At 36.4% G+C, this 12,926-nt stretch overlaps 1 protein-coding gene across 16 annotated transcripts in view; it reads right to left on the bottom strand.

The window, feature by feature from the left end:
- MYCBP2 (MYC binding protein 2) overlaps positions 1–12,926 on the bottom strand; it is a 333,902-nt gene that overhangs the window by 282,013 nt on the left and 38,963 nt on the right. For all 16 annotated transcript variants that reach the window (XM_066236389.1, XM_066236395.1, XM_066236388.1 and 13 more), the window contains exon 2: positions 3,839–3,914. In XM_066236389.1, coding sequence (XP_066092486.1) covers positions 3,839–3,914 — 76 coding nt within the window. The remainder of the gene's footprint in view (positions 1–3,838; positions 3,915–12,926) is intronic.

Genomic DNA, 12,926 nt, shown 5'->3' with positions numbered 1-12,926 from the left:
GCTTTTGAGTCTTAGGAGTTCTCTGGCAAATCTATAACAACAGAAAGTACATCTGTGGGTGCCCAGAGCCAAGGCTGTAGGGAGAGATGGAATGCAGCAGAGGATGAGGGAACTCTTGGGGATGGTGGAAATTTTCTGAACTTTGACTTTATCTTTTAAAACTCACTAAATTGTACATTTTAAATCCCTGTTTCAGGTTCTGCTATTAAGGATACTGACCTAAGACTCTTTTGGCAGCAGGATATTGTTTTGATTTCTACTATATTAAAGTGAAGTAATTTGTTAAAGGATAGGATTTATCAGAAGTTTGAAGAGAGTGGCCAAGCTCTGAAATAGACACAGGAGAAAATGAGAGACTTATTTCAGTGACTTTCAACCTTTGTTTCTCACGTACTCATAAACTAATTACTAAAGAAAAAGGGGCCCTGACCTCTTCTTCTTTAGTAACTAATTTATTTGTGCCATGAGATGAAAATGGTTGTATTTAGTCAGAGGCACTGACCTTATTAATTAGTGTGTGTTTGTGCCATGAAAAAAAAAAAAAGGTTGAAAATCACTGACTTATTTGACCAGAAAAAATAAGACAATAGTTTGGCTACAGAAGGTCCATGTGAATGTATAATGGTATCAATCACCTCTTTTTAAAATAAACTCTCTTTAGCAACACATGGTACCCACCTGCAGGGAAAGAGAAAACAGCTAGATTTATATAGGATTGAGTTTTCTAAGATGAGTGCAGCAAGTACACAAAAATATGCAGGAAAGGAAGACGTGGGAGGTAGAATAATGACCTGAAAAAAAATATTTCCCCTAATCCCTGGAATCTGTGAATATGTTACCTCAAATTGCAAAACAGACCCTCCAGACATGATTAAATTAAATCTTGTGATGGGGAGATTTCACTGGATTCCTTGGGTGGGCCCAATTAACCACAAGGGTCCCTATAAATGAGAGAGGGTGCCAGGACAGTCAGAGAAGGAGAAAGTGTTGGAGTGATGCAACATTAGAAGACTCAACCAGTCCTTCCTGGTTTCGAAGATGGAAGGGGGTAAATCCAAGGAATACAGGTAGGTGCCTCTAGAATCTGGAAAAGGCAAAAAAATGAATCCTCTACAAGAAACTCCAGAAGATATGCAGCCTTTTTGACATGTTTATTTTATTTTAACTCAGTGAGATCCATTTTGAACTTCAGATTTCCAGAAAGAACTGTAAGATAATTTGTGTTGTTGGAAGCCATCAAGTTTGTGTAACTTGTTAAAGTAGCCATAGGGAACTAATACATCAGATTAACCAAGAAATTTTCTAAAGAGACTATGGTATATAAACTGAATAAGAAGAAAATTAAATGAAGGAGGTGGCTAATGAATAAAGTAAACAAAGGGGTCAATGACAGTAAGAAAGGAAGAGATACAGTACAAATAAACGGCTTTTTTTGTTCTGTTGAAAAGAAATGCTTGTTTTTAAGTATTATGAAAATATAGCCCATTGGCATTTTTAAAATACTGTTAAAAAAAAGAAGGTGAGTGAAAAATAGGCCAAAAACAGTAATAGAGGGCAAGGAGACTAACAAATTTTTTCTATTTTATATGCTATCATGAGCAGGAAATGTTTGTCACTCATTTTTCTATCCCAAATATCTAGCATAATGCCTATGCATAGTAAGCAATTAATGTTTGAGGAATAAAAGAATGAATTTTTTTATATCAGTCTTATCCTCAGCTGTTCCTAAAAAGCAGATAGCAGACGTAAGACCTAAGGCTTAGACAAGAAAGCTGAATTACTAAGGGCACAAAGTTAAGAGACAGAAATAAAAAGGACAAATGACCTTGACTTTGCACCTTACCCTGAATCTCATGTTATCACTTTTAGGAAAATCACCAAATAAAACCGTAAGGAACTTAAAAAGATCTTCAAGATTCCCATACCATGACTCTGCACATAACTCTAAAAAGTGGAAATGGGGTAGAGGTTGGAAATCTAAATTACAATATTTGTTAAAGGTTTTTATATATAGTAAAGTATATTAAGAATACTCTCCACTTCCCTCTTCTATCCCAAAAGCAGAAGTAATAAGAGGTGATATACTGAAAATATATTATTTTTATGTGCCGACTCAGCAACATTTTCTTTATGATAACCACCCCCTCACCCATTCCACATAGCCTGCTCATCAGGGGGCACACCTCTAACCAAAGTACCCCATCTCTAAGGCCAAAGTAAAAGATACAGGCCAATCAAAAAAAAAAAAAAAAATCACACCCAAGACATTCTGCTAGACTTAATAGAAGTTTATCTCTTGGTCAAATCAAAGAAAATTATGTTAGAATGCCAGCAGCCTTAGTCCTCAGCTGCAGGCAATAAGCCCACCCAAAGAGAAAAGCAGAAGAAATGAAGACATAGATTTGATAAATTATTTAATCTCTGCCAACTGTGTCTCAAGAGCCACCAAATAAATTTTATCCCTTATCTTTTTGGGGTTTTTGTTTGTTTACTACTCTAAAGTTGATTACTACTCACAATTGTAATAGCAAGAACATTAATTTAGAAGGGCAGGAAACAATTGCTTCTAGAACTTAAAATATAATACACAGGCCAAGCTAAACTATTGATTATTTAACCAAAGGTGGAGCTGTTCAGAAAGCACAGTTATGGCACCATTCTTCCTCCTGTCTAGGCTTCTTAGTACTGTTTAAAAAAAAAAAAAAAAAGACTCTTTTACAGAAAGTGAAATGTGAACCCTGAATTTTTTTTTTTCTTTTCTTTTTTTTTCCTGAAGCTGGAAACGGGGAGAGACAGTCAGACAGACTCCCGCATGCGCCCGACCGGGATCCACCCGGCACGCCCACCAGGGGGCGATGCTCTGCCCCTCCGGGGCGTCGCTCTGCCGCGACCAGAGCCACTCTAGCGCCTGGGGCAGAGGCCAAGGAGCCATCCCCAGCGCCCGGGCCATCTTTGCTCCAATGGAGCCTTGGCTGTGGGAGGGGAAGAGAGAGACAGAGAGGAAGGAGGGGGGTGTGGAGAAGCAAATGGGCGCTTCTCCTGTGTGCCCTGGCCGGGAATCGAACCCGGATCCCCTGGACGCCAGGCTGACACTCTACCACTGAGCCAACCGGCCAGGGCCTGAACCCTGAAAATTTTTAAGAAAAAACTACTTGAATTTTATAGCAAAAATTTATGTACTAAATGGAAAATGAAGTCCTTGATTGCTAAGGTCCTACCTAATTAAAATATTCTATATTAAATTTTCTTTTGTATAGCTATCCACAGAACAATATAGATGCACCAAGATTCTCCCTAATTCATGATGCATGCATAACTAACTGTATGATGAACCCAAACCCAAGGCCCACTCACAAGCCTATTTTACTGTTTTTGTAATACAAGTAGTCAGACAGGGAAAAAAAAGAAATGGTTATGCTTCCCCCAAATCAAAGATAGTAACAAATAATAATTTTCAAGATTCAGATATTAACTTCTAGGGTACTTGTCTAAATATGAAACTAAGGAGCTTCTAAAAAAATTACTTTATTTATACTTTAAAAAAGGTGAAGTTAACTAATTTGTTTTGCTGATATAGAAAGCACTGAAAACCTACTGAGTGACACTGAAGTCTACAGCCACACCACCCTGAATGCGCCCCATCTCCTCTGATCTCGGAAGCTAGGCGGGATCGGGCTGGTTAGTACTCTGGATGGGAGTGACACTTAAAAAAAATTACTTTAGCACCGAAAAGCAAAATAATTTGCTAATTACATTCACACCTTTTAAACCTTGGCATTTTAATTCAAATTACTAACTAAAAAAGTCCTTATTCCCTATAAATTGCCAGGAGTTTTACCTTGCTTCTTGTCTTCACTTTTGATTTGCTCTTCTGTTTTCTTTTCAACTTCTTCTTATTTAAAAGTTTCTTATTCCTAAAAATGTAAAAACATATGAAAAAAATTATGAAAGTTAGTATTAGGACATATAAAGCTATTAAAAATAAGTACTTCCAAAGTAGACATTTGAATATCCTACAAACTTTCTTTTTATGACACAATATACTCTAGATATACATATAAGATACTACCATATAATGTAGCTATTGAGGTGAAATCACACAATACTGGCTTTATAAGAAGTACACATGAAATAATAAAAAATTTAAATTCTGCAAATACTTTTATAAAATTTAAAGTATTTTAAAGGCTTCAAATGGAGGCTTTTAAACTTTATTCAGCAGTGGAAATGTTTATAAATATTAACTATGTTCCCTTCCCAGAAATATCTGCTCTTTGCAATAGTAGGAGCTACAGTGCAAAAAATGTCAAGAGTCCATTTTTACTAAATTATTATAAGAAAACCTCAACTTATACACTTCTCACTTCCAGCAGGCAATTTTTCATTACCTCACAGCCCATAGACCAAATTATTAAATAAAAGGAGGTACCTACATGAATTGGGGGAGGGGGTGGCAAATAATGGAAATTAGAGTAGAACAAACAAGAGTCAAAGAAAAAACTTTAATTTCATTTAATATTTTTTTATGTTACCACTCATAGATACACAATTCTAGCTGTAGTAAAGCTAAGTCACTTAGAGATAAGGGATGCCATTCACAAAAACAAGCAAGTCAAGGGGAAGAATTAGTTTGTTAAAGAAAAAAATTAGTTCAATTTTGAGATATTTTAGTTCAAGATCCTAAAATGTCAACAAGACAGATGAAATCATATGAAAATTTTGTCCTTAACACTACTTTCAGCTTCACTTCCTAAGCCAAAATAATCACAAAATCTTGACAATTGTATCTTCCAGTTCTTCAATCATCTCTATTGCTGCTATGCTAATAGTAATCTAGATTACTACTGCCTCCTTCCTGCTTGGGCCACTGCAAAGCTTCCTAACTCATTTCTGCACATTCATATTTACTCCCCTTTCATCCATTGTTCACATAAAAAACCCAGATCAACTTTTTAATAGACAAATTTGAGTAGGCAATTCTCCCACTTAACACTCTACAGGGGTCCCCAAACTTTTTACACAGGGGGCCAGTTCACTGTCCCTCAGACCATTGGGGGGCCACCACATACAGTGCTCCTCTCACTGACCACCAGTGAAAGAGGTGCCCCTTTCCGGAAGTGCAGCGGGATCTGTATAAATGGTTTCAGGTGGCCACATGCGGCCCGCGGGCCGTAGTTTGAGGATGCCTGCTATCTTCTCAGTTCTCTTAGCATCAAGTCTAAAGGCACTGAAATGGTTTAAAAGATCCTCTACCAAGATCTGACCTCTGCTAGTCTCTCCTGCCTTATTTTGTAGTCATCTCCAATCATCACCCTCTAGCCACAAAGATGTCCTTTTCAAGCACTTGAACCTGCTAAGCTTCTCAGGGACTTTCACACAGGTTCTCCTTCTAGCTGGCATTCTCTCCCACATCTGCTAACCACTATTCATCTTTGAGGTCCCAGTATATGTCACTTACACTGCAATGTCCCAAACTGGGTTAGTTTCCCTCATAGACACTCTCATTTCATTTTATACTTTGTTTCATTGTGTAATCTATAACTGCACTTATGTAATTATGTATGGGATTAACTAATGCATCGCTCCCTCACCAACCTATATGTTCCAAGAGTGCAGAGACCATATTCCAAGAGTGCAGAGGTATAGAAGGTTAGTCCCTTCTATACAATTTCTAAAAATATCAAGCTTCACTCAAAACCAAACTTCAGAGAAAGACTATAAAATACAAATTAAGATGAATTTCCTGAAGCCTAGATATCACAAACTTAAATTTTTACCAGTATTCACCAATATTTTTGTCTGCTTTGTTTAATGGACTTCTTAAAAGTTCAAGTGATTTAATATGTATTCTGAAAAGATTTCTATGTATTTGACATTTAACTAATTACAAGTTAAATGAATCTAAACCCACTAATTCCTGAATATAAAGCAACTGAAGAATTAGCTTTCCCCAAATCCCCATAAATTGATTTTACTGTGTTCTTTGTGAATTTGGATTGTTATAGTACAGGATCATCCAAAAGAACCAGTAATAAATTAAAAATTATATGAAGAACATTCATATTCAACATTAGAAAATAAAAATGCAATTTGTTAGTAGTGTAACATTCCATTATATTACTGCATCTGAGAACTAACCTTAAACTTTCTATCATATCTGTGGATGGATAAAATAAAATAAAAACTCTAGAAACTAGTCTTACTCATCAACAATTCACCTTGGAATTTCTGGTGATTTGGACTTTAAAAACTGTATCAAATAGGAGCTTAATGAAGAATGTCTGGAATTGATCCTATAAGATTTTTGGTCTTTTCACAAAAAGAATCCATACCCATGAGATTTCAAAGAATTACGGATAGTAATAAAAGGCAAAAGCTATTAATATGCTTTAAATATTTATTTTAAAATATTTACTTTAAAAATTCCAGAGGAGAAATATTTTTAATAGCAATCACTGTTCAAGTAAAATCAAGCACTTCTGCAAGATGAGAACAAATGAATTTTGCAAGTTGTTCCATACAGCTCATTAGTTTCTCTCTCAGCGTATTACTAAGTCTGTTTTCTAACAAAACAGAAATTAGTCATAATTTAACTGAAAAACTTCTCTCACTCTGAATCTGTTTCTTCATGTGTAAAATAACAAGATTAAGGATATTATCTCGAGGTTCCTTTTAACTCTAAAATGCTAGGTTTTTAATAAATCCAAATTAAAAAATTTCAGTAATAAGAGGGTTTCAATCATTTGTTTAATTTCCCTTAGTAATGAGAAATAAAAAATACCTCAGTCTATGATCTAATGCAGGAAAAGGCAATTTTTTCTATAAAGGACTAGATAGTAACTAGTGTACACTTTGTAGACCATAGGATCTCTGTTGCAACTACTCAACTGTTACTGCATAAAAGCAGCAACTGAAACATATGAACAAGATGAGTGCAACTGTATTAACAATAAAACTTTATTTCTGGACGTGGAAATTTGCATTTTCATAGAACTTTACAAAAACACTTTCTTGTTTTTATCTTATTTTTCAATGTTTTAAAAATATAAAAACCATTCTTAGCTCACAGGTCATACAAAAACAGGAATTGTGCCCATTTGGTCTGTGGACCAGTTTGTTGACTCCTTGTCTAGAGCCTATTTTGATAAACAGGCTCAAAGCAGAAAGCATAAAATACAATTAACAGTATGCAACATAGATTTAAAATAACACTATGCTTATACAAATAAGCATTCTAAAATTATCAGCCTTTTCTTTTTGTAAAGATTATCTTCTGACTTTCACTTCCCTAAAGTAAGATATTAGATAGGAGCAAGCCCCTGCTCATCCCTCAAAAATGAGACTAACATAAGAAGGAGTGGAAGCAATTCAGAACTTAGATGAACTAAAAATCCAGAGACAGAAGAACACTTCCAAGGTGAGCCCAGATCACTGGCATATTCTTCCATGGCAGCATCTGCAGTGTTTGGCACAAAAAGAATTGAGCTTGTATTAGAGGTAAGAGAAATCAGAAACTACTGGTAATTAAGATGCCTGCATGGGTTGGATGATGGACTGGAAATCTAGAAAATCCTCAAATATATGGACAGTTTTCCCAATGATAGATCTGCTTAGTAATGGGACACTGCAGAAGGATAAGGAGGCTAGGCCAACAGGTCAGAGTCAATTTCCCACAGTCTCCCAGTTAGAAGACAGAATCTCATAGAGGGATAAGTCTATTTAATACCTGATTGCATGGAGGTAGCCAAAACTTTACCCTACACAGCAAAGAGCAAACCTCTCTGGAAGAAAAAAACATCAGCTAAAAGATAACAACTGTTCTTTTACACACAATGTTAGGCACACAATAAACATATTAAGAGACCTACAGAGAAGCAAAATAATGTGACAGATAATCAAGAGAAAACCAGCCTGACCAGGCAGTGGCACAGTGGATAGAACACTGGCCTGGGATGCTGAGGACCCAGGTTCAAAACCCTGAGGTCACCTGCTTGAGTGTAGGCTCACCAGCTTGAGCACAGGATCACAGACATGATCCCATGGTTGATGTCTTGAGCCCAAAGGTCACTGGCTTGAAGCCCAAGATCACTAGCTTGGCTCAAGCCACACACACCCCTGCTCCCTACCCCGGTTAAGGCACATATGAGAAAGTAATCAATGAACAACTAAGGTGCCACCATGAAGAACTGATGCTTCTCATCTCTCTCTTTCCTGCCTGTCTCTCTCAAAAAAAAAAAAAAAAAAAAAAGAGAAAGAGAGAAAGAGAGAGAGAGAGAGAGAAAACCATACAATTAAGTAGACTCAAGATAATCCACATATTGAAGTTGGGAAGCAAGGACTTAAAATAAATGCAAGAATTAAAATACTGTAATTTTCAATAGAATCTACTTTTTAAAAATCCAAGTAGATTTTTTGAAAAAATAAATTTAAAATGTTATTTTAAGAGCAGAATAACCTCAAGGTAAATGGGGATTACGGACTTGCTGACAGGCCAAGAGAAAATACCTAAACTCAAGTACAAGAAAAAAAATGAATGAACAAAACAGTATGAGATGTGGGACACAGTCACATGGTCTCATATTTATGTAACTGGAATACTTGACAAAGAGAAAAGCAAAAAAATGAAACAAGAGCAGTATGTAAAGAGAAAATTCATGACAATTTTACAGAAGTGAGGAAAGAAATCAACTCAAGAGATTCAACAAACTCAGAAAAAGCCCAAGCAGGAAAATGCAAAGAAAAAACACATCTAAAAAAAAAAAACCCCCAAAAAACACATCTGAGCGCACCAAATGCGAGGCACAAATGGCTGGAAAAGGTAAAGAAAAAACCTTAAAAGCATCCAGAAATAAAAGATACACTCAAAAAACAACAATAAGATTGATCCCTTCCATTATTTGTGTTGAATATGCTGACAAGAGAAATAACCTAGCAATCTAAAAATATATACCTACCAAAACTATCCTTTAAAACTGAAGACAACAAGCCTGACCAGGTAGGTGGTGGCACAGTGGATAGGGCATTGGACTGGGACATGGAGGACCCAGGTTTGAAACCCCAAGGTCACTGGCTTGAGTCCGGGCTCACTAGCTTGAGCGCAGGGGTCGCTGGCTTGAGCAAAGGGTCACTCTCTCTGCTGTAGCCCTCCAGTCAAGGCATATATGAGAAAGCAATCGATGAATTAAGGTGCTGTAACGAAGAACTGATGCTTCTCATCTCTCTCCCTTCCTGTCTGTCTGTCCCTATCTGTTCCTCTCTCTGACTCTCTGTCTCCATCAAAAAAAAAAGACAATATACTTTTAGACTCACAAAAATTGATATAATTCATTATCAGTATACCAACACTATAAGAATAAAAGAAATATAAAAGAAACACCTTCCCTTTTTCTTTCTTTCCTTTTAATTTTTCTTTTTTTGAGGAGCTTAGTCTGTTGCAGTAATATTTATTCAGTTTTCAAGTAGTAAGTTAATAAATGATTGAATACATGAATAAATGGTTAAGGAGAGATTGATTCTTGCAATGGATGAAGAAGTATTTCTTCCTCTTTTTTCTCTATAAAAGACCCTATTTTTTTCTCTAAATTCTATGGATCTTTGCCTAAATCCACTTATTTGGGCCTGCTTAGACCACACTAAAAATACCAGAAGATATCATATCTTAATTTTCAAACTGATGCAAATTACTAGAATAACTAGTAACCTAAATATTTTCTAGTAAATTGGGCTGAATAATCATTTTAATTTATTTTAGTCACTTTTTCCCAAAAATCATATAATCTCATGATTTAAGAAATGAAGATAAAATTGACCAAAGGTTATTTTGGGGGGGGGGGGTAAGAGGAAAGGAGATAATGAGACTCCCACATGCTCCCTGACTGGGATCTACCTGGACTGGGACATGGAGGACCCAGGTTTGAAACCCCAAGGTCACTGGCTTGAGTACGGGCTCACTAGCATGAGCGCAGGGGTTGCTGGCTTGAGCCCAGAGGTCACTGGCTTGAGCAAAGGGTCACTCTCCCTGCTGTAGCCCTCCAGTCAAGGCATATATGAGAAAGCAATCAATGAACTAAGGTGCTGCAATGAAGAATTGATGCTTCTCATCTCTCTCCCTTCCTGTCTGTCTTATCTGTCCCTCTTTCTGACTCTGTCTCCAAGAACAGTAACAAAAAAAATGGCAACCCCAACTGGAGCCAATGCTTGCAACCAGCTGTTTTTAGCACCCGAGGCTAAAGTGCTCAAACCAACCGAGCTATCCTCAGCACCCAGGGCCAACACTCGAATCAGTCAAGCCACTGGCTGCGGGAGGAGAAGGGAGAGAGAAGAGGGAGAGAAAAGGAGAAAGAAACAGATGGTCACTTCTGTGTGCTCTGACCAGAATCAAACCTGGGACAACCATATACCAGGTGGACACTCTTCACTAAGCCACCAGCCAGGGCACAAAGAACTTTTCATATATATTTTAGAGGAAGCAACTAACCTTTTAACTATATTAAATTTTTTGTTTTAGTCTTTTTTGAAGATGGAAACATTAATTTAAAAATTAATTTAAATATTTTTATTTAAAAATTTACCAAAATAAGTATAGGATAAATCTAAGTAATTAATCTTTCAAAAGGTCTTTTTGTATGTTTGTAGTATTTTTGCTTCCAATGTTGTAGTCTGAAACAGTACTAAATTTTTTGGACATCGTGTACCTGGATGTTCTTTTCAGATGTGTAATCATTATTACTATTGCAATAATCAAGTCAGTTTCAGAGATAAACATATATTAAACAGAAAGATGTCTGGGAACAGGGTAAACTTTGTTAAATGTGTTTCCAAGGTGGCTATTCTGGGTGTGGGTGGGAGGCAAATCTACTTTGCATCTGAAATACAGTGTGTCTGTAAAGTCATGGTGCACTTTTGACTGGTCACAGGAAAGCAACAAAAGAGATAGAAATGTGAAATCTGCACCAAATAAAAGGAAAACTCTCCCAGTTTCAAATCTATTCAGTGTAGTTCGATGTGGGCTCATGCACAGATATTTTAGGGCTCCTTAGGTAGCTATCCCGTATAGCCTCTACAGACTCATCACTGACTGATGGCCTACCAGAACGGGGTTTCTCCACCAAACTGCCAGTTTCCTTCAACTGCTTATCCCACCGAGTAATGTTATTCCTATGTGGTGGCACTTTGTTATAAACGCGCCGATATTTATGTTGCACTTTGGTCACGAATTTGAATTTAGTGAGCCACACAACACACTGAACTTTCCTCTGTACCGTCCACATCTCTACTGGCATGGCCGTGGGCTGCTCCACTGTATACACGGTGTTACGTCATCATCTGTGCATGCGCACATGCTGCTACATCATCCTACAGAAACTGGGAGGGTTGTCCTTTTATTTGGTTCAGATTTCACATTTCTATCGTCTTTTGTTGCTTTCCTGTGACCGGTCAAAAGTGCACCATGACTTTACAGGACACACTGTACTGCAAGTAGGTTTATAGCATATTCCCTTAGAATCCAATGCTGCCCATGTCTTGAATCCTACCTAGTTTATCTTTCCAGATAATTACTAGGTATATTTTCTATCTTTCCAAACATTTTACCTACAATAAACTTATGTACATTTTAAGCCCAAGAACATATTCTCTTAGCAATTTAACAGATACTTGGAAAGAATTATAAAGGCACTAACCTAAAATAACTATCACAAAAGTATATTGCTTCCTGAGGTTAAAGAAGATATAGAATATTTCATTATAGAGGGCGGGCAGTAGGGGGAGGGGGAGGAAGATAAGGTTATAGCAGACAAAATGGTGATGGATGGAGACTTGACTTGAGGTGGTGAACACACAATCCAGTGCACAGATAATGTGTTATGGAATTGTGCACCTGAAACCTGTACAATTTTGCTAACCAATGTCAGCCTAACAAAAATCAAAAAAAAGGGAAAAAAGGAAAATGAAAGTAAATTATTAAGGCTTTCAACTTAAAAAGCTAGAAATAAAACAGCAAATTAAATGGAAAAAATGTAAAAAGAGGGAAATATAAAATAGGAGCAGTTATCAATAAAACAGACAGCAAACATTTAATAGAGAAAATCTAGGAGCCAAAACTGATTCTCTGAAAAGATTAATAAGTGTAATAAACCAGAAATTAGCCAGAAAAGAAGTAAAACTGTGAATTACCCATCTGAGAAATAAGAAGGGGGATGTTGCTACAGATGTGCCCATAAATTGTATAACTTTAATAAGATGGACAAATCCTTGAAAAATTGAGCTTTCAAACACTAAACAAGGGAGAAAAAAACATTTGAATAAATGTATCTGCTAAAGAAATTGAATCCCTAAGCAAAACCTTCCCACAAAGAAAACTCTAGACAGCTGGCTTTGCCAGTGAATTTCTCCAAACACTTAATTTATTGACACATTCTTTCAAACAATATCCATCTTAGACTAACTCTTACTGAGAATATAAAAAGAAGAAACATTTATCAAATCATTGTATGAGATTACATAATTCTGATAACAAAACCTAAAAAGGGTATTTTGAAATATGGAAATTTCAGGCAAATATCTCTCACAAACACAGAAGCAAAAATACTACATGAATGGATAAACAAAATGTGGTATATCCATTTAATGAAATAGAAGTCAGCCATAAACAGGGATAAAAGTATACACATGCTACAGTATGGATGAAGCTTAAAAATATCATGCTCATTGAAAGAAACAAAGTCCACAAAAGGTCACAAATTGTATGATTCCATTTATACCAAATGTTTGGACAGACAAATCCATAGAAACAAAAAGTTGATTAGTGGTTGCCAGGGGCTGATGAAAAGGAGATGCAGAGTGTCTATTAATAGACATGGAATTTCTTTTCTGGGGTGAAGAAAAATGTTCTGATTGTACAACTTTGTGAATATATTCAAAAAACT

The sequence above is a fragment of the Saccopteryx bilineata genome, chromosome 6 (genome assembly GCF_036850765.1).
Source record: "Saccopteryx bilineata isolate mSacBil1 chromosome 6, mSacBil1_pri_phased_curated, whole genome shotgun sequence".
In the NCBI taxonomy this organism is placed as follows: Eukaryota; Metazoa; Chordata; class Mammalia; order Chiroptera; family Emballonuridae; genus Saccopteryx; species Saccopteryx bilineata.
Note: the sequence above shows the minus strand (reverse complement) of the source record. Positions and strands in the feature narration are given on the sequence as shown.